This window comes from Hevea brasiliensis, chromosome 1 (assembly GCF_030052815.1).
Source record: "Hevea brasiliensis isolate MT/VB/25A 57/8 chromosome 1, ASM3005281v1, whole genome shotgun sequence".
Classification (NCBI taxonomy): domain Eukaryota; kingdom Viridiplantae; phylum Streptophyta; class Magnoliopsida; order Malpighiales; family Euphorbiaceae; genus Hevea; species Hevea brasiliensis.
Genome location: NC_079493.1, coordinates 125111857 through 125133300, shown reverse-complemented (window position 1 = coordinate 125133300; position 21444 = coordinate 125111857). Strand labels below are relative to the sequence as shown.

Here is a 21444-nt window from a genome sequence, read left to right as displayed (position 1 = left end):
ATTTATAAAAATAAATCAACGAAATATATTTTTGTTAATTAAAAGGAAAATTAAACTATTTAAAAAAAATTAATTTTAACTTTTTTAAAAAATAAAATCATTTTCTAAGCTTTAATAAATTTATTAAAATATGAAAACACTTATATCTATAAGAAATAAATATTTTTTATTAATTTAATATTATAATTAAATAAATAAAAAATATTTTATCAAAAAATAATTTTCATGAAAAATATTTGATATATAAAAATTATTTTTTTGAAACAAATAGAACCTTAAAATATTATAATTCTAATCTTGATAGCTTTTATCTCACTATTTTTTTAATTAAAAAAAATAAAAAAATATAATAATTATAATTTAGCCTAACTTGGTTCAACAGTAAAAGATATATAATTCACCTAACATACCTAAGTTCGACTCCTCACTTTTTCAACTCTTACTAATAAATACTGTAATAAGTAAGGAGAACATGTTTATATTATTAATAAATTTTAATTTTATAATATTGCAATTATATTTACAGTAAATCTGGGATTTCAATTAGCCAAATAAAATAAGATATATTAATATGCATAAATTTTATTTTATTAAATTATATTTAATAATCATTCTGTGTTTAGAGTTTATACAATTGGTTGGTTAAATTTCAAACTAAAATAATTAAATAATAAAAATGCAAATTAAACTGACTCAGACAAACTAAATTAAAAAAATAAACTTTGAAAATTTACAATCATAATTGAATCAAATAATTTAAAAGATAAATTAAATTGATTCAGTCTTTCAGTTGAAACTGAAGTTGAATTGTTATATATATATATATATATATATGCAAGTATAAAACGTGTTTGTGTAAATCATATGCTATTAAAAATGACTTGAAGCTTAATTACATTTATATATTTATATTAATATTTATTAGAAAATTTTAATTTAACTTAATTTTTATTTTCTTTAATTTAATTTAAAAATTTTAATTGAAATTCAATTTAATCTAAAAATTAAGAAAATTAAAAAATTAAACTTCTTAATTTTTATACTTAAATAAAAAAAATTGAATCCTAAAATTAAAAAATTAAAACTTATTTAAATAAATAAAAAATTTAGCATATAAATTTTAAATTTTAGATAATTTAATTTAAATTTAAACTTTTAAATTAACCTAAAAAAAATTAAAAGTGATTAAATTAAAATTTTAAATAAATACAGTAATTAAATTAAACATTTTGCTGATGAAAAATTTTGGATTTGACATCCCAACATTCTTCAAGATTCTTACTAGAATGATGTGCGAAAACAATCGAAAAATACAAATATATATTTAATTTTTTAATTTCTGCTTTATTTTAGCCTTAATGGAGAACACGCAACTTTTTTGACAAACTTGAGGTGAGAGAAGGGCTCGAGGATTCTCAAACCTTCTTTTTTTTTATCATTTTTTTTTCTAAACAAAATCATTTCAAATTTTGACTTCAAGAAATTATCATTATATTTATACATATAATGTAATTTTAATGTTAATATTTTATGTTATTAACCATAATATATTAATGTTTTATGTTTATTAATTTAATATATTACAATTTTATTGAGAATAACATAAAAATTAAGATCACTAATAATTTTAAAACAACACGATTTAAAATGAATATGTAACACCCCAAAATTTTAAATTTTATGAGCATTTTTGGTATTTTAATTTTATTTAAATTTTAGGAATTTTTTTGAGATTTTTCAGATTTTAAAAAAATCGGGTTCGATTTTCCGAAAATATAAACTTTGATGAATTTTAAAAATTTATTTAAAGACCACGTGGCAAAACTAAAAATATATTTGGAGTCTACGTATTTTTCTGAGTTTTATGAAATTTTTTCGGAATTTTTGGACCTCGTTTTCGGTCCCGAGACAGAGTAAAAATTCAAAATTTTGTATTTCAAATCGAACCGGCCGAATCGAACCGGACCGGATCGGACCGGTCGAATCGGACCGGTCTCTTCTCTTTTTCTTCTTCCCGCGCGCGACGTTCCCTCCTCTCTTCTCTCTCTCGTTTCTCTCTCCTCTCCACCCACCCGGCCACGCCACCACGGCGGAAAAAGCGCGAAGCCTTCCCCAAGGCGCGCTTCAGCTTCCTCGGCCGATCCGGCCACCGATTGGACCGGGTCTTGTGTCTAAAATCATCTACTCGGCGAGAGCTTTCCATACACACCAAGAACGCCGAAATCCATCGAGCGGTTTGTCCGATTTTAGCTCGGGAAGATTTTAGCCCATTTCGACTTTTGGGCTAGATTTCTCGAAAACCGCGAATCCCACGAGAAAACCGAGGCCACCAGCACGCTCCATTCGTCGAGAGCTTCGCAACGACATAAATTTCGAATTTTTCCGACACGTTTTGGTGGGTCCCACGAACCGCGGTGTATTTTCGAGCATTAAATGAGCTTAGAAAATTCTGAAAAATTTATGTAATAACCCCCGTGTTATGGGCATCGGGGAGGTATCCTCAAGTCGAGGAAATTCGACCGGTGTCCGGGTCTACAAAATTCGACGATGCACGATGGAAAAGTCTCCGAATTGGGCCGAGGTTTTGGCTAGCCCCCCATTGTTAGACGTCCCGAGCGCGTTCCCGAAGTCGGAATCGGCAAAGGTAAACCCGAACCTTGCTTTTTTGTAATTTTCTAGTGCTTAAACAGGATTAAAAATCCATAAAATATTCGTGGTAGCTTGGAAAATTACGATTCTTTTTGCAATAGCTTAGTAATATTGCTAAGGACCGCGGGGCAAAGTTTTATAATTTTTAGAGCTTGTTTGGGTAGTTTTTGCAAAAATGGTCAATAATAAGGACTAAATTGAAATTTTGCGTATTGTGATGGATGACTGATTTGATGGGCCCAGGAGGGGCTGTGTGATATGATTGAACTGTTGATATATGGATTGTGAATATAGAAGTGCGTTTTTAGCCCTTTTGCAGGTTGGGTAGGTCCTAGGTATAGGGGAGACTCTGTCGGATTTTCGGCACGACTTAGGACGTAATTGGTCTTTTCTTGAATTGTATTGAGTCATTTGTATTAAATAATTGTAATATAATTATCAGGTGAGCCGGGACAGCCTTCTTCCTCCGCCCAGCCGCCACAGTGATTGTCGTCAAGTCTGTGAGTAAAATATTAATTTTAATTGTAATTTCGATATTATTATATGTCAGCATGCCCATGCATCACTTATATGCATATATTTATGTAGTTAAACTCTAGGCACGATTTATGTTGCATTCATAACTGTTAATGTGCTATGAGTGTTGTTGTGGTAATTTGGAGCAGTGTGCGTGCGTTGGCGTGCGTGTGATGTGGTGTGGACTATGGATAGGACGGGGTAGTCACGGCTTGAGTTCTTCGCTGGGACCCGTTCCTTCGAGGGGTAGTCACGGCTTGAGTTCTTCGCTGGGACCCTCGATTTGGTTTATTAAGCGAAAGTCCGGCTTGAGTTCTTCGCTGGCACCAGGTTAGATTTAAGAGAGCTGTATAGGGGATCAGCTCCCAATATATTATGATTGATGCTACAGGGTGGTGCGTGAGTGCTCCAAATTACCTTTTTGATGCTATGATGTGAATATGATGTTGATGTTGCATTTCACTCTACAGGGTGCATTAGTTACAGATAGTTATAGAGATTATGGTTAAAATTGATATTTTACTCTCTGAGTCGAACGCTCACTCCTGTTCAAAAATTTTTACAGGCCGCAGGAGGATATTTTATTCTGGGTTAACCTGCTTTTATACTTCGCAGGTTGTTTATCGATATTAGTGTAATTTTAATTACTCTTAGAACTTCCGCATATGTTAGCAGTAATTATTTGAATTTGGTCTGTAATATTATTATCATGTTGGACCTGTAAACTTAATATTCTATGTCTGTTTGATGGATTGGATGAGGGAGCTGAGCTCCCATTTATTATTATGTTGATGAGTATGTGGAGGGTGAGCTGAGCTCCCCAATTGACTATATATTGTGTTTACAGGTCGGGTGAGTCGAAAACTCCCCGTTGGTAAGTCCATTTTATGGCCGGACTCTGTCCGTTTGTTTTCTTGATATTGGGCCCAAATGGGTCTTAGAGTTGGGTTAATGAACAGTTAGGCTTACTACGGGCCTCGGGGGCTTTAAGCTGGCCCAGGTCCTAGTGCCGGTCCGGCCCATAGGTTGGGTCGTGACAGAATATTAGGATAAATTTCAAAGATGTTTTAGTGTCACCCTTTTAAAGAAATTATTTAGCTTTTTTTTATTGAGTTGCCATAAGTTCAATAATTTATATTAATATTTTTAATTTTTAATTTAATAGGTTTATCTTTATATTTATTTTTTAAAAAAAATATTTTACTACATTTTTTTAACATTTGATGTTCTCTGAAAAATAGACTAACTAAAAATATTTTTCTTATTAAAAATAAATTAAATTATTTAAAAAAAAATTTTTTTAAAAGAGATTTTTTTTAAATTTTAAAAATTTTATTAAAATGTAAAAATTTATATTAATTTAATATTATAATTAAATAATAAAAAATATTTTATTAAAAAATATTGTTTATAACAGATATTTTTAATATATAAATTATTTTATGTAAAACACATAAAGGCTTAAAATTATAATATTATGAATTTAAAATTTTATTATTTTTAAAATTATAATATTATTAATTTAATAAACAATAAAAAATAAAAATTCTCAACGTAATTTGTTTTTTTACTCCCTCTTTTGGTGCAAAACTGTCACAGTGTCTGTCCAAATGTAAATCAATAGAATCCACAAGGCTATTATGGTAATACAACAATCCCCGACTCATCCATCAAGGACAAAAAGGTAATTATATACTCCAAGTTGTCCTTTCCTTACGATTTGCAATTATAAAAACTTCTCACAGCTCACAGCCAACTCTTCCACCCAGTTCTTACTTAAAACCCGTTCAACAAATCGTACTCACAATTCTCTCCCAGTACCTCAACTTTTCTATAATCACCGTTTCACCCCAATCTCTCTGAAATCATTTTCATTTTCGTTCCTCTGATCACCATAATCACCTACTGCAGCGACAACCACCATGTGTGGCGGTGCTATAATCTCCGACTTCATCCCTCCCACCGCCGCTGGGCGATCCCCGCGACGGTTGACGGCGGACTTTCTCTGGCCTGATCTAAAGAAGCCCATTGGGAAGCAGTACTCGAAGCCTGTTGTTGGCGATCTTGACGATGATTTCGAGGCTGATTTCCAGGAGTTTAAGGATGAGTCTGATGTCGATGAGGAAGATGATGTCTTGCTTGATGTCAAGCCATTTGCTTTCTCTGCTACTGCTTCTCCTCCTCCTTGCAATCGCAGTCTCTCACGTGGTAATGGTTTTATTACCCACCTCCTTTCCATATGTTCTATACTTTTTTTTTTGGGTTTTTAATTTAGTTGTCATTTTGTCATAGTTTCGTTGTTTCTTTGCTGCAGCTGATTCTTGTTTAGATTTTGTTTGCTCAATTTTTTTTTAAATGTTAGTTCTAGCAGATTTTTTTTTTCCTTCTTTGGGGCTGTCTTTGCTGCATGTATGGTTTTATGATTTTTATGTGCTTTTCCCGCTAAATATTTTTTCTTGGAAAAAAGTTTCTTACTTTTTTTCTGTACATTTATTTCAATGTTTTGAGGGACTTGAAGCGCATGATAGGGGTTATTTTCTGTTACTTAGAGATATCTATGTTGGCTCTTGTGATTTACTTTAATGATTATTTTGTGGAAAAAACGGATTTTCTTCCCTTAATTTTCATCTGGGTGTCTTTTGTTTTCTATGGGATTGAGTAGAACATAGGAAATTTTTTAGTCTCTGAGTTCATCTTATATCATCTTTATGAGATCTTTTGTGCTTGATTCTGGTGTGTGTGTGTGTAACTGTAAAGTGATGGCTGCTACTATGTAAGGCTTTTGGGTTTTAAATCTGGGATTTTTCATTTACGAAGGTAACTTTGGTTAAAGTTTTATTTCTTAATTTGTTCATTATTATTTTTCAGTTTTTAGATTTGTTTCTTTTTGCAAATGGACAATCTCTTTTTTCCTTTTATTTTATCTTTTTCTGCAACTTTAGTTATTCTTTCTCCTTTTAATCTCTCTGTATTTTCTAAAGATCATTAGGAAAATTAACATTAACACAAGGAACAGACACAAATCTAGGCTCTTGGGATCGAGAGGGGAAAAAGAATTTCCATGCTGTTGTGTTTGTGAACTTGTGATACAATAGCATGTACTTTTCAATAATGATTCTTTCTGTTTTGATTGAGTTAGATTTTTTGAATCAATAGTTGTAAGATATTGTTCCTGTTTATTATTTTATCCCTTAATCATTTAAGCTTCAAATCATTAGCAGTTAAAATTCTTTGTTGGCTAAAAATTTGCTCTTGCACAAAATAATAAATGTGTGAAATGTTTCTAGCGATCAAATGAGATCAGATCTCCTATTTTTATTCAAGTTTGAAAAAAGAATGGTAGAAGGGTTGATATCTCGTCAGACTACAAGTTACATGTCAACTATATAATCCATAGTGCTTTTTATTGCATTTTATCCCAAAACACAACTGTTTGGTACAAAAAGATTGTTAATTTTTTACCTGATGATTGTTTTCCATCTTTCTGAACTGTAGATTGTTCTAGGAAAGAAATTAGGCTTCTGGTGGGGGATTTTATTTGGACTCTGATGATAGGATTTTGCATAATATGTAATTTTTTCCCTGTTTATGATAGGATAGGACTTTCTAAGCTAGGCATTATTTGATGCCTTTAATTGTTTTCTGTGTGTAATATCTTTTGCTTTGTGATCTTTTTTTGAAGGTTCTGCTGCAAAATCTGTAGAATTCAATGGGCAAGCTGAAAAATCTGCAAAGAGAAAGAGAAAGAACCTGTATAGAGGAATCCGGCAGCGCCCATGGGGAAAATGGGCTGCTGAGATTCGTGACCCCAGGAAAGGGGTGCGTGTCTGGCTAGGAACATTCAATACTGCTGAAGAAGCTGCAAGAGCATATGATGCCGAGGCACGCAGAATTCGTGGTAAGAAAGCTAAAGTGAACTTTCCTGATGAAGCTCCACGTGCTTCCAAGAAGTGTACAACTAAGGCAAACACTCAGAAACCACTTGCTAAGACAAATGTGACTGAGAGTTTGAGTTACTTGAGCAATCCAGAACAGGACTACTACAATACCTTGGGCTTTGTTGATGAGAAACCACTTGTGAATCAGTTCGGTTTAATGGACTCTTGTCCTGCCAATGGAGATGCTACAGTCAAATCCATTCCTCCGTGTGATAATGTCCCCATGTATTTCAATTCTGATCAGGGGAGTAACTCATTTGAATGTTCTGACTTTGGATTGGGAGATCAGGCCTCAAAGACTCCTGAAATCTCATCTGTTCTTTCAGCTACTCCAGAAATTGATGAATCTCTGTTTATGGAGGATGCTAGCCCTAAAAAGCGGATGAAGTCTGACTCTGGAAATGTGGTTCCTGTAGAAGAAAACAATGAAAAATCTCTATCTGAAGAGCTGTTGGCTTTCGACAATCAGATGAACTTTCAGATGCCATATCTTGATGGGAGTTGGGTGGCCTCGCTTGATAGCTTCCTTAATGGAGATGCAACTCAGGATGGTGGAAATCCAATGGACCTTTGGAGCTTTGATGACCTCCCTAATTTGGATGGGGGTCTTTATTGAGCGAAATCTTAATTGCCTGTTAGCTTCTGTAAATAAGGCTACATGTTAGTGAGTTTCATCTTTCTGTTAGCCTTATAATTGCTTGATTGTGCTCTCTTATATTGATAAAAATAAAAAAATTTTTGTTAACGGTCGTGTAACTGTCTAATTTCATTTTCCTTTGGCTTTGTAGGGATGGTTTTCTCTCTGATATGTAGTACAAGCACACCTGAACATGCTTAATCCTTTGTGGAGAGTGTTCTAGGAAGCTTTTGGGACAATAGTAAATAGGTATTTTAGTTTCCCTTTTACGTGTCGAGACATTGGACTTGGATTGTTGAATTTAATGACTGTAATTGACAATGTTGTGTGTGATTTGTGTTAAAAACTGATAAATTTTATCTCTACTATTGTTTTCTATGAATATGGTCTTAGGTTTTTACATGAGGCCATCATTTTTGAATCTGTTAATTCCTGCTTCTTGGTGACAACATTTAATGGAATTTTTTTTCCTCTATAGAAGTTCAAATGGCTTTTGTCTTCATCAGACTTTCCCTTATGCTTTGCTCCCTTTCAAGGCCTTTCCTTGACTTCTGTGACCTCAGTGTTCCTTCCATAACATTGAACCTATTCCATTTGCTTATTTTATTTGTTGAAGTGTTCTATTTTCTTTACCCAGGTTGCTTAGATCAAGACTCGAAATTAGGATATTTTTATTTTTCATTTTTAATTCCGAGACTATTCTATATTGAAGTTTGACCAAGCCGCACATATAAATCCTTTAGAGAGTTTCAATGTTTTTGGTTCGCTTAAATTCTATTTTAAGATGGTGGATGAAGTTGAATTGTCTTTATTTAAAAAAAAAAATAAAAAAAAAAAATCCATTAAGCAATCATTTTTCTTTATTATAAAGAAAGTAGTAGTTGAGAGAGAGAGAGAGAGAGAGAGAGAGAGAGGTGGAGTTTGATTAGGGTCATCATTTTATGTCAACATTTCTTTGGTACGCCAGCAAATGGACCTTGTTCTGTCGACTACATACACATGATCGTGTCTAGTGGTGGCAAACGTGTGATCCGTTCAGCCACCATAGTAAGAGGAAGGCTTGGTGTGAAGTGAAGGGTGGTGGCCTTGACTGGTCAATGATTTTATGGGTTTGAATCAACTCGAAATCAGTAAGAGAAGTCAATTGTGTTTTCTGAGGAATTATTAGGTACACTCGGTGCACATACACCTTCTCTCACAATCATGAGAGATTCACTTTCTATATAATAGGAAGGACTCACTTTCTGTGAGAGAAGGAGTATTATTTTTTAGTGCAAGGAGTATTATTTTTTAGTACTCTTGGTGTACCTAATAATTAGCCGTGTTTTCTCCTCATTAAAACTAAAATTGCAATCAGTATTGAAGTGGCTTAAAATCGTAAAAATCGGTTTCTCATGGTTTGATTTGGATCTCTCTCACCACGAACCAAACCTGTTAGCGGTCACCCTCACCTCTGATCTTTACGCCAGAGTATCTTCAAAACTTAGGAGGTGGGTTGGTGAGTGAAAGAGAGAACTGGGACGGGCCCCTAAAATATTTTGCGGATCACAAAAACGTAGGAATGTGAGCCCTGTCCGGCCTCTGCTTTTTGCAGGGCAGTGCTTAGGGAACACATACGAAATGAGGAATGCTGACTTGGCAGATGTGCATATTAATTGTTGCCAAATGCTTGTAAGAGCTATTCCTAATGCTCATCAGTTTATTATAGAGAAGGTAAAGAATTCATTGCATTCAAATTATCGCCGTTGGATCAGTTGGAATTTTTGGTCTTCGATTAATAATGGGTGTGCTGTGCACATTCTTACATGTTCTGTGCATGGGTCTCCGACGTGAAATGGGAGGTGCACGAAAGAAGGATAGAACGCTGAAGGTACACAGAAAGTGGGAGATGGGTGTAAAAGGGCATCTTCTGATATTTGTCCGTGGATGCAAAAGCCAAAAGCTGTAGCGGCAATAGACAGGAAATGATGCACCCCCATCTCTGTTTCATTTGCATTAACCAAAATGCCTAAAGATTAAAAGGCTTTTCTACTTTTCTGCTTCTCTCTCTCTCTCTCTCTCCACTAATTTCTTTCATTGCGACTTCAAATTGAGGGAAGCTGGTGATGAGATCAAGTCATAGATTGACACTTTTGGTCATGAATATGGTACAGGAAAGGAAAAAAAAAAAACCCAACAATTCATTCGTCGGTGGATGATTCGCTTTGTCGCCTTGTCCTCTTTGGCCTTAGCCTACAGTCAAATGGGTGAGCTGTAATATCACGGGTGGAGATGGGTTTGGCGGGTGGCGAGAGAACATTACCTCTGGGAGTGATGCTGCAATAGTACCTTTGAATTAGCCACGTCATTACATGACTCACTGCAAGTTCTCTGGAGTCAATTTTCAAATCCAAAGTGCATAGTCTATGGCCAGAGGAGAAGCTGTATTGGGTCCAAAATGTTCTAAGCAAGGTCCATCTAGCTTGAGTCTTCTTCATTTGGCCCATGAAATGGTGAGTGACCCATAAGCCCATCAACCTCTCAACAATATGGGTTAATGCCCAAGAATTGAAGAAAAGTATACGATCCTTTGGGTACAAAGTTAGCATTTTGATAATTAATCACGAGAAGCCACCTTAAAGAAAGGAATAAAAGAATGCTATACTTAAGAAGTAAACATGAAATTCCTCCCTTTGGAATCAGTAATAAACTATCCACAAAATCACATAACAGTTTAAACCATTTTACCTAGCTAGGACTCCAAAAATGAAGACATTCCATGGATCTTCCAACACAAAATTCAGGTTCTTTCTGTTGCCAAGGTCTCTACAATGCTTGTTCTTTCAAGGGTTGCTGTTTATTTGCTTTCACTTTTCTACTATTCATAGTCATAGCCATTGCAATTTCTGCTTTGGTTGTTATCTTCATTTTCAGGCCTCAAGAGCCAAGATTCTCTCTTTCAACAATAAGGGTGAATTCATTTAGGCTCAGTCTTTATTCTAGTTCAACTCTTTTCATTTCCTCTGTTGTCTCCCTGACCTTAAATGCTCAAAACCACAACAAAGTAGGCATCAAATATATCCCTTCAAAGCTTAATATTTACAACCATGGAATTCCAATAGGACTAATCAGAGTTCCAGGCTTCTACCAACCAGCTCACAGTGACAACATTAAAGTAACAACACAGATTTCTCTGCATTGTGTGAATGTTTCCCAGATCCTTAGTGAAAGTTTGTTGCAAGATAAGGCAAGGAAGAAGGTTGTTCAAGTGAAAGCAATAGGTGATATTAGAGTTCAGCTGTTCCTGTTTCGCCTAGCCTCGCCAAAGATCAAGGTTTGTTCTGTACTTGGCACTCATCCATTGATTTGGTGCAATACTCTTGGTGGTTAGGCAAGTGCTTCCCTTAAATTTGATCAATTAAAATGAATTAATGTTCTCTAATAATCTGTCAAGAGTTCGTAAGCCCATTTTACATCGTTAATTTATTACTCAGAAAATTTCTTGCCTTATAGATTGCATTGGACTGTGACATAGACTTGGACTATGCAGAGCTTCTATTCAAGAATTATGAACTCTTTAATAATATGGATGTAGTTCAACATCATCTTGTATGTATGATTTCATTTCTCTTATTTTTAATTTGTTTTATTTTTTGCATTCCCTTTATTTACCATATAACTCATCTCCGTAATCTTTCTTTAAATTCTTGCATCAGGCAACATTTCCTGGCAAGTCTGCATCCTTCTCCAAGAAGTGTACATTAGCTTTGTATTTATAAAGATGGTACATTTCAGGCCTTCATAAATAGATGGTGATAATTTTCAAATCATCATAATTTCGCAGTAGCAGGCAGATTTATTATTATTTTATTTATTTAACTACAATTGAAGTTTAAATTCAAAATTTCATAGTTTGAAAAAATTTCATAATTTTGGTGAAATAAGAAAACTTATTTATGTGCCTTGATTTCCAAGCACATACTTTGTTTCACTTCAATCATGTCATTCTTGTTTCACTACAAGAGGAAGAGGAAAAGCAGATATATGAATGAGAAGCTCTCATTTCATTGATGTGGATAATTTTTGGGCAACAACCCATTTTAAATGGGAGACTTAAGTGCTGTTTGTTATTGAGTTTCAGAGTCTAAAATTTTTTTTTCTGAATAAAAGTATCATTTTAGATACTGTTGAGAAAAGCAGTTTGAAAAAAGATGTTTTATTATTTTAATGTTTTTATGACTAAAACTGATCAAATTTAATTTTTAATTATTTTTTAACACTCTCTAACTAATATATTTAAAAAGTGATTTTATGAACAACAGTTTCAACAGCAATGCCAAATAAGCTCTTAATTATGAGTTCGTGCCAAATAATTTGAGTGTTAGTAAAAAGCTTGAGCTGTAAACAATAATCACAACCAACAATTGTAATTTATAAAATAAAATAAATTTTTTTTATAAATAATTATTAATTTATTTAATTGTAAAGGTGAGAGAGAAAGTTAAAAAGAATAAAATGATAGTTTTATTTTTAAAAAGGGGTAAAATGATAATTTTATTTTAATTGAAAATCGAGTTAAAAGAATTTTTATAAAATAAAATTAAAATTTAATAATTTTATGGTAACAAATTAAAGTTCAAGAATAAAAATGAAAAAAATCATTAATTTAGAAACTTTAAATTTTATGTTATGTGTATACAGATTCTCATATATTTAAAATTGACAAAAAGAAATTATATTTTTATAATTTATTAAAATAACATATTAAATATAAATTTGTTTAATAAATAAATCATAAAAATATACTTGCATGTAAATAAGTGAAAATATATTATAATAATGTTATATATTATAACAATATTTATATAACATTTTAGTAATATTATTGTAAATAATATTAATTATTTATCAAAGAGAAAAAGAAAAAAATATTATAAAAAGATTAATATTTTCTTTTATGAATGTAAGAGAGATGATCTTATCCACAATTAGTTAAATTACGAATTTATTGATTATAAAAGTAAAACAATAATTCCACTGACTTTTTATGGGTTAATTACACTTATAATATCTCAATTTAGATAGTTGTATCAACTTCATCTCTTAATTTTAATTTATATTATAAAAAATTCTAAATTTTAATTTGAGTATCATTAAAATCTACGTGACATCCTATTACAAGTTTTTTAATTAACTTATAATTTTTATTTATCGTTCCTTAACTTTGATAAATATATATTTGATAAATATACCATACACATCTCTTAACTTATTTATCATACAAAAATTTTTAAATTTTAATTTAATATCTAAATAATTTTACTACAAAATGTACTTAATATTAATTAAATTATATAAATGTATTATTTTGCAAAGTCAAAAATTATCTGCAATATCAATTTATATAAAAAAAATAAAACCATTCTTACTTAATTAGAGTTTAAATATTTTCAAAATAAAGTAAAATAATTTAAAATAAAAAATAAATAAAAATTTATTTAAATTGAATGAAATTTAACTATAAATTAACTTAAAAGCTGTAATAATAAAGATTTTAATGATATTCAAAGTTTTTATAACATACATTGATGTTGAGATCTAACATTGAAAAATAATGAGTGAAATTAACTCCGACAAAATCTAATTAAGTAACGAACACAAAATAGATTTTCTTTGAAAATCCTATCCGCTGTTTATGATAATCTTTGATTTGCAAGAAGACAGGAACACAAGAATTTGTTAGCTGTGTCGTTAGCCTTGCATGGCTTCTGGTGGAAGGGATGTCCTTAGTTTCCGCTCTGGTGGTTGTTATATTATAACAGGGGCTAGGACCCTATTTGGTAACGGTTTTTAAATAAGTGTTTGACATTTTGATAGAGTTGAAATATTAATTTTTTTTATTTAAATTATTTGATAATATAGTATTTATATTAACTCTAGAGGTTGAGAAGGTAATTCATAAAAAACTATTCCTCTAAATTTTTAAAGATTGAAAAAATATTTTAACTAAAATCAATAAAATTTTATCACTATTTTTAAATTTAATAATTAATTTAATAATTATTTTTATTAAATATTTTTATTTTAATAATTATATAAATAATTAATTATTATTAATTAATAATTAATAAAATAATTAATAAATATTAAAATAATTAATAATTATTAAAATAATTAACCATTATTATAATAGCTAATATTGCCAATTCTATCAGTGGTGCAGGTGGCGTTGTGAAAGATTTTTGGATGACAAGCAGCCCTACACAGAGGACCTCGGCGCTTGCCTTTCTGGCATGTGGGCTCTGGGCTTAGTCCATCGAACTCTGTGGGCTGGGTTCGGACCGGATAGTGTTATTTTCTTTAATGAATGAAATTCTACCATTTGGCAAAAAAGAAAAATAAAACTATTCGGGCATCAATTTAGAACCTTATAAATAGCAGTTCACAAAATGCAATAGGAAGCGAAGGGGTATGGAAAGTGAAAGTTCAAGATTCCATCTTTGCTTGCTGGTTTTGTGTGCAAGCCTTCTCATCTCATCAAGCAACCAAAATCATTCACATAACCATGTTGCCTTATTCATCTTTGGGGATTCACTCTTCGATTCTGGGAATAATAACTATCTCAAAAATGCTATTGGCCGGGCGAATTTCTGGCCTTACGGGGAAACATTCTTTAAGCAAACTGCTGGCAGGTTTTCAGATGGTCGACTGATTTCTGATTTTATTGGTAACACCGCTTCCCCCCCTTCTTTCCGCTTTATGGGTAATGAATGTTTGCTTAATTGATCGATTCTTTGTTCTCTCTGTGTCCCTTTTTTTTTTTAGCTGAGTATTTGAAGTTGCCATTAATTCCACCATATCTCCAGCCGGGTATTCATCAATTTACAGATGGGGTAAACTTTGCTTCAGGTGGAGCCAGTGCTTTAGTTGAAACCAATCAAGGCAATGAAGGAAGGGTATGTTATGTGATATTTCTCCTTAATTAGGCGAATCGATTTGAATTTCCCTAATTTTGTTCAATGATATACTAGTTTACGTAACTCTGTCAGTAAAAACTCGAGTCTTATCGGATGGCCTTTTATCTTTTTGGATATGATGATTGGTGTCTTCAATTCTCATCTCAGTTTTGCCACTTATCCCACATAGGTGATGGAACTTAAAACTCAGGTTCTTTATTTGAAGAATGTGAAGAAACATATAAAGCAGCAGATAGGTGATCCAGAAACAAGGACATTGTTGTCCAGAGCCATTTACTTAATTAGCATTGGAGGCAACGATTACTTAGCACCTTCCAGTGTGTTTGAATCCTTCCCCATTGAAGAATTTGCAGGGATGGTCGTTGGAAATATCACGTCTGCGATTAAAGTAAATAACATTCTCCACTCCTGCAGTTGTACTGAGTTACTGACTGAGCTAATCCCAGTTGGTCTCCTCTTTTGTTCCTTACTGAACTTGAGACTTTACAGTCCAACTCTGATACAACTGAGATCATATATCTTATGGTTATGATTTTATGTTTCAGGACATTTACAAGATTGGAGGAAGGAAATTTGCATTTGTAGGTATGGGGGCTTTTGATTGTGCACCAAAAATGAGAGCACTTAAACAGCATAGAGGACACCGTGATAAAGAAGCCACATCTCTTGCAAAACTACACGATGAAGTACTTCCTAAAGTACTCAAAGAGCTAAAGAGTCATGAGCTGAAGAAGTTGAAGTATTTATACTTTGATTTCTACACTACATTAAGCCAAAGAATTAATAACCCTTCAAAATATGGTATGCCTATCTGTTAATTAGGCCAAATTCTGTGTCTTTTTTGGTACTGGATTAACATATATTGTGATTAACCTGTGAAGGTTTCAAGGAGACAAAAGTGATATGCTGTGGAGCTGGTCCATTCTGAGGAACTAAATCAAGCTGTAGAATATCAAAAGATTATAAAGTATGTGAAGATGTGAGTGAATATTTGTTCTTTGATCCAGTTCATCCCACAGAGAAGGCCTACAAGCAACTTGCAAAGCTAATCTGGAGCGGAGGTCACAACGTCAGCTGGCCTTACAATCTTAAAACACTGGTTGAGACAGATCCCAAAACATAGCTATGATCGTTGAAATATTGTGTAATAAATGAATAAATAAAAAAAATACTTTATTTGGTGGGGGACTTGGTTTGGTTAATTGGGCATTGGACCTTATCTAGGCCTTGAGGCTGGGCCTGAAGTAGAGCTAAACAAAATGACAAACACTGATTATCAAAATGCAAGTGGCCCAATTTATTACTGTATAAAATATTCCACCAATGGAAAGGAAAATCACAGCGACTAAGGTAGAAATGCCATTGTTTGTTCATCATTAAAGAATTGTGCTAGTGTTTAGAAATAATAGGATTTAGTTTAATTGTAAAACGATAAATATTTTAGGTTCCAGCTAGTTTTTTCAAAATTTTGTATTGAATTCAAAACTTTTATGCAATATGCAATTGCATCCCAGTAAAGGTCATCATCATCTGGAAGTTTCTGTATCTTTCACTTCCAGCATTTTCAATTCAATCATGGAATATTTTGATCCAGGGCGCACAATCAACTCAACATCTTTCACTAATTTCAAGTCAATCCAATAAGCTTATGATTCATTGGATGGTATCATGTTTAAACAAGAAAATTCTAATCCTGACTTTTCTACCAATTAAAAGTTGGAAGATTCCCATAAACACAAGCAGGAGATAAAATGAGAGAACTATAGCTGAAACTGAAAGCAATTTAAACATGGCAAGTTCAAGATGCCCTTTCAACTGCTAAATTATTAGAAAAACTATTATGACTCAACATTTGACTGGAATTTGGAAAAGATTTTCCTTAGCTTGAATGGGATCAAGAGATTTCTATGGAGATATTAGGACAAGGGAACAAACACTATAAATTATTGTGAGAAGGACACACTCATATCTATGTTAATACATTAAAACTGGCGGCAAGCATTGTTTTTTCTAGAATGCTCCTGGATTCACATTATTTTAACAGTCCTGCCCTCCATCGCCCCATTTTGCTAACAGTTGTTTGCTATTTGCTTTTTTTTTTTTTTTAATTAATGCTTGAGATACACAATATCTGAATTAAAGATATCCATTGGTACTGCTGAAAGGTATGGCATGCTAAATGCCATGATACATGCAGCAGCCTTGGAAGACATCCATTTGTACTATAAGATTTAGGTAACCCGTCAACTTTTAAATGTTATATTAATAATGTGAGAAGCATTAAATGCTTGACTTGGTGTTTGCAGAGGTGAGCAAATTTCAATTTAAATTAAAAAATTAAATTGAGAATCTGATTTAGTTTTAAAATTTAATTAATTTAATTTGATTTTATATTATAAAAATTTCTGTTACTTTGATTTGATTCGATTTTAAAGAGAAGAAATTAGTTAAATCAAACTAAACTGAATAGTAATTTTATATATTTAAATCAAATTAAATCGAACTGAATCAATTTTTGAGATTTATTTTTATGAAAAATTTATGAATTATATTTAATTATATATGTATATAAATTATTTAATTTCATTGATTAATGTTTATTAGGTTCAAATTAAAGTTAAAATTAGATCAAATAACTTAAAAATTAAGTCTAAATTAAAAAATCAATCAAAAATTAAAACCGATCGATTTGAACCAAATCAAACCGAATTGAAATAGAGCGATTCGGTTTGATTCGATTTTCATCAATTGATGTTTGGTACGATTTCTAAAATATGTAATTCGATTTTTATAATTTAATTTGATTCGATTTGGTTTAAATCGAATGCTCACCCCTCAATGTTTGCTTTAAAGGCAACTATGCGGCATCTCCAAATTTGAGGAGGTCTATCATCTAGTTCGCTCATATAACCCGTATGTAGGATGGCAACGGGTAGGATCAGGTAGGGTACCTATGTAAATTATTTTACTCAAACTCAAACTCGATTAATATTATTAAATTTGAACCTATTCCAAATTCGTTTAAAATTTATTCTTAATTACCCGAACCGGTCTTAGATCCGATTATTATTACCAAAAAAAAAATTGAATCCATTTAATTTTATATATTTTAATTAATATTTTATATAAAAAGCAATAATTTTATAAAATATTTAAATTTTATTTTATATAAAATATAAAATTTATAAATATTATTATAAAATATATATTTTATATTTAATTAAGTATTGATATAAATGAAATATTTAATATATAAAATTTAAATTCGATTTAAATTTATAATAAATATTATTTTTTAAATTTAATTTTATTTATATAATATTTAAATTTATTCTATTAAGTTCGACTGAGTGGAATATCCACAAAGATTTAACCAGTTGCCACCCTGCTGTGCACAGTCCAATCAAAGCACAAATAACAATTTTGTGGTACTTTGAATATGTTGCTATAACTATGATTATTTTATGATGATTGAAGATGACAGAATACAGTTTTACATGAAAAGGATGAGCTTTATGAATGTTATTATTTTATTATTTATTTTATTTATTTATAGATGACATACTTTGAATATATATATATATATACACTTCTTGTCCAATTAATTAAGCCTTCAGGACTGTCTTGAGATTGGAGGGCCTTGTAACATCAGGGCTTCCACTCCACATGAGCTCAGCAAGTTGATTGTGGGCCTTGTCAGTAAGATGAGCAGAATCAAAGAACAAATACTCAGTGGGATCATCGCACAATTCATACTGATTTTTTACTCCACAGTTTAAAATTCCTTTAAAAGGCCCAGAGCAACAACAAGCCACTTTCCCCACCTTAAAACCTTCACAAATAGATCACAACATGCAAGTCTAGTTCCATAATTATTTAAATAAAAATTTCGTCAACGGTATACGTAGACACGTACCATATTTTGAAGGGTTGTCCATTCTTTTGCTTAATGAAGTGTAGAAATCAAGAATTGAATAACCAAACTCTTTTAGCTCTTTCTGTAGATCTTCAAGGACCTTTGAAAGTTCTCTATTGTGTAGTTTTACTAGAGCTGTGGCTTCTTCCAGGCAGCCACCGCTGCTACTTAGTGCTCTACTGTATGGTGCGCAACCATAAGGCCCTACATTTGCAAATCCAAATCTCCTTCCCCCATTCTTGTAAATTTCCTATAACAACATAACGTAAACATAATTAATTAAGCGATTGTAAATATGTAAAATTGGATTGTCATGTCCAGATCCAACCGATTCATATAACTTTGTGGTTTAAAGTTTAACTATCTAATTTAAAATAATTAATACAAGTTATTTTTAATGGTTTGATTTTAGCGTATCTTCTTATTCCCTATCCTTGTGAGAATGTTGCATGAATTTTACTCAAATATATTCAAATTAATGATTTCAATATTATTACTTTGATCACAGTTGTCAGGTTGCCGATAACTATCCTAACGTATTCCTCCTTGGAAAATGACCGCAACGCAGTCGAATTTGTGAAAAATGCTATGTAATCGTTGCCTCCAACGCTAAATAAGTGAAGGGCTTTGGATATTAATTTGTAAGTCTCTGCATCACCTAGTTCCTGTCTCAGCTTTTTCTCTACGTCTTTGAAATAACCAAGCTGAGTATTAAGGTCTATCACCTGTCATGCAAAAAAAAAAAAATGTAAGATAGGAATCAATCAGTCAGCTTTGGCTTTTTGGTAATGGTGAGCCTGTAAGGTGTCAAGTTGGAACCCCCTTCGATGAAGCGAATCCAATCAACTGAAACATTTTCATTTGTATACTGGAGAGAATAATAAATTAATAATTAATAATGTTATTTGAAGCTGTAAAAATCGTAAACAATATAAAAAGCAAGATCACAAACCGTTCCTTGACGAGTTTCAACAAGAGCACCAGCTCCAGCTGAAGCAAAGTTCACTCCATATATATAGTCCTGATTACCAGGCTGAAGATACGGTGGAAGCAGCGGTAACTTCAAATACCCAGCTGCAATGAATTGAAGATGCAATTGATTAGAAGTTCAGAACCCGTTTTTGTAACAAAGAATGAGCAAGAAAAGAAAAAGAAAGTGTCATACCAATGAAATCTGGAATTAATCGACCATCAGAAAATCTCCCAGTGGCATTCTTGAAGAATGTTTCTCCATAGGGCCAAAAATCTGCCCTGAAAGCAGCATTCTTGAGGAATTTGTTGTTTCCTGCATCAAATAGTGAATCGCCAAAAATGAACAAGGCAACATGGTTCTCTGGAGGCTCAGTTTGGCAGTTAGTTGGGATGAGAAGGCTTGCACAAAAAGCCAAGAAATACATATGGGACCTTAAGCTTATTGCCATGTTTAATTTTAACAGATATATCCAAGTTTCGTGGTCTGATGTTCATCTTTATATAGACAAGAACTGTTTTTTTTTTACCTCAAAACGCGGAAGTTAGAAACTAATTTTACTATTAATGTTTTGGGACTAAGCAGCCGATTAAGTTGGAATTTGATTAAGGTCAAATGAATAACTTTCAATTTTCCATTGTAATCTCTTTGGACTTTCTATGGCTTGTTAATGAAAATATCATTAGAATTTTTGCTCCAACCATGATTCGAACGTGGGCTGCTGAATGACTCTAACAGTATCATTGAAACAATATATACTAACATACTAAAATTGGTGGCGATTGTTACTGTTTTTTATGCAGTGCTCTTAGATTTTCAGTATTTCAATGACTATTCCTGAATTTATATAGTTATAATACTATAGTATTTTAACTTAAAAATGTAACATAAAACCCCCTAAACTTTCAAACTTTACACAGTGAAATCCTTTTAACTTTCAATTATTGATTTTTCAGTTAGAAACTAATATGAATAGCTCCCGCATGACACTTAATCAACATTTCTCTCTCCTCTCTTATTTAAAGTATAAAATTATTTTCTTATTTAATAATCGGATATTAGAGAAATTGTTTGTTATAAAATTTAAAAGAGATAGGTCCATTTTTGCTCCCTTCTTGATTGTTTCTTCGTAACCTTTTTGCATGGTTTTCAGTGCCAATCTATATATGTCCTTTCTTTCTTTCTCCCTTCACAGCCATCTGTGATCACATTTTCTGTAACATTTTCTTCCTTTTAATTTTAATTCTTTTTCTTTTTTCTCTACAATATATTTTGCTCACCATTTACTGGTTTGCAATTCCTTCGGAGGTTGAAAAAGTTCACACATTGATTTTTGTTTCACCTGGTTATAATGATTGTTTTTTGTTCTACTTTCCTCACCATTTACAAGCTTTACCTTAAGGTTTGGCACTTTGAGTTTTAAGAAAGCTAAATACTCAACACGTACCAAGATTTGAAAAACTAGAGATTGCTTTTATAACCAGAACAACTATAAACTCCAAGAATGTACAGAATAGATATAAGGTACGTAGAAAAAGCATAATGTTATAACTGTGGTTTGTGGATACCAACGAGATATAAATAAAATAATATAGCAGATGAATAATAAACCTGATTTAACGGCACTAGAACATCTTGAGCCAAGGCAGGTTTCGGCTTGGATAGCAGGTAAATTTACTACATGCATTTATTGGGGATGATTGTCTTCGTCAATGATGGAGCTTAATCGTAACCCCAACCCAAATCTCCATGCCATGATCTGTGCTCAAAACCCAATACCTCTAATCTCCATTACTAATTAAATAAAAAAAAATAGAACTAAAAAGAAAGCGGCAGCAAACGATGTCGTCCCATGGTCATTC

At 32.2% G+C, this 21444-nt stretch overlaps 3 protein-coding genes and 1 pseudogene across 6 annotated transcripts; 3 read left to right on the top strand and 1 right to left on the bottom strand.

Moving 5' to 3' along the window:
- The first annotated feature begins 4912 nt into the window (after positions 1-4912).
- On the top strand, positions 4913-8497 carry LOC110670584 (ethylene-responsive transcription factor RAP2-12). Of its 4 annotated transcripts, none has more exons than XR_009150665.1 (4): positions 4913-5373; positions 6848-7763; positions 7892-7989; positions 8219-8497. XR_009150665.1 is itself a non-coding variant. In XM_058151505.1 (3 exons), the coding sequence occupies exons 1-2, from the start codon at positions 5088-5090 to the stop codon at positions 7717-7719; spliced, it is 1158 nt and encodes a 385-aa protein (XP_058007488.1). In that variant the 5' UTR covers positions 4913-5087; the 3' UTR covers positions 7720-7763; positions 7892-8105. The 4 variants fall into 4 exon arrangements, 2 of the variants coding, with proteins under 2 accessions (XP_058007488.1, XP_058007491.1); XR_009150666.1 differs by having other exon boundaries at positions 6848-7767; XM_058151505.1 differs by lacking the exon at positions 8219-8497 and having other exon boundaries at positions 7892-8105.
- A 1791-nt stretch (positions 8498-10288) lies between these two features.
- Positions 10289-11799, top strand: LOC110670619 (uncharacterized). The gene is made up of 3 exons (XM_021832720.2): positions 10289-11053; positions 11233-11328; positions 11436-11799. Exons 1-3 carry the CDS (start codon positions 10499-10501, stop codon positions 11496-11498), a joined length of 714 nt encoding a protein of 237 aa, XP_021688412.2. The 5' UTR covers positions 10289-10498; the 3' UTR covers positions 11499-11799.
- A 2360-nt stretch (positions 11800-14159) lies between these two features.
- Positions 14160-16009, top strand: LOC110670592 (GDSL esterase/lipase 2-like; annotated as a pseudogene).
- Positions 16010-18301: 2292 nt separating this feature from the next.
- LOC110670655 (GDSL esterase/lipase 4-like) lies at positions 18302-20306 on the bottom strand. Its single transcript, XM_021832777.2, has 5 exons — positions 19778-20306; positions 19565-19686; positions 19110-19337; positions 18613-18862; positions 18302-18528 (listed from the first exon to the last, which is right to left on the bottom strand). The coding sequence occupies exons 1-5, from the start codon at positions 20031-20033 to the stop codon at positions 18302-18304; spliced, it is 1083 nt and encodes a 360-aa protein (XP_021688469.2). The 5' UTR covers positions 20034-20306.
- Positions 20307-21444: the final 1138 nt, after the last annotated feature.

Excerpts from the sequence above, each read along its gene's own strand:
- LOC110670619 (XM_021832720.2), top strand. The coding sequence starts at position 10,499 with ATGGATCTTCCAACACAAAATTCAGGTTCTTTCTGTTGCCAAGGTCTC. Across the intron at positions 11,054-11,232 it reads TAGCCTCGCCAAAGATCAAG|ATTGCATTGGACTGTGACAT; the intron begins GTTTGTTCTGTA and ends CTTGCCTTATAG. Across the intron at positions 11,329-11,435 it reads ATGTAGTTCAACATCATCTT|GCAACATTTCCTGGCAAGTC; the intron begins GTATGTATGATT and ends TTCTTGCATCAG.
- LOC110670584 (XM_058151505.1), top strand. The coding sequence starts at position 5,088 with ATGTGTGGCGGTGCTATAATCTCCGACTTCATCCCTCCCACCGCCGCT. Across the intron at positions 5,374-6,847 it reads CAATCGCAGTCTCTCACGTG|GTTCTGCTGCAAAATCTGTA; the intron begins GTAATGGTTTTA and ends CTTTTTTTGAAG.
- LOC110670655 (XM_021832777.2), bottom strand. The coding sequence starts at position 20,033 with ATGGCAATAAGCTTAAGGTCCCATATGTATTTCTTGGCTTTTTGTGCA. Across the intron at positions 19,687-19,777 it reads ATTAATTCCAGATTTCATTG|CTGGGTATTTGAAGTTACCG; the intron begins GTATGACACTTT and ends AATTCATTGCAG. Across the intron at positions 18,863-19,109 it reads ACCTGACAACTGTGATCAAA|GAAATTTACAAGAATGGGGG; the intron begins GTAATAATATTG and ends ATGTTGTTATAG.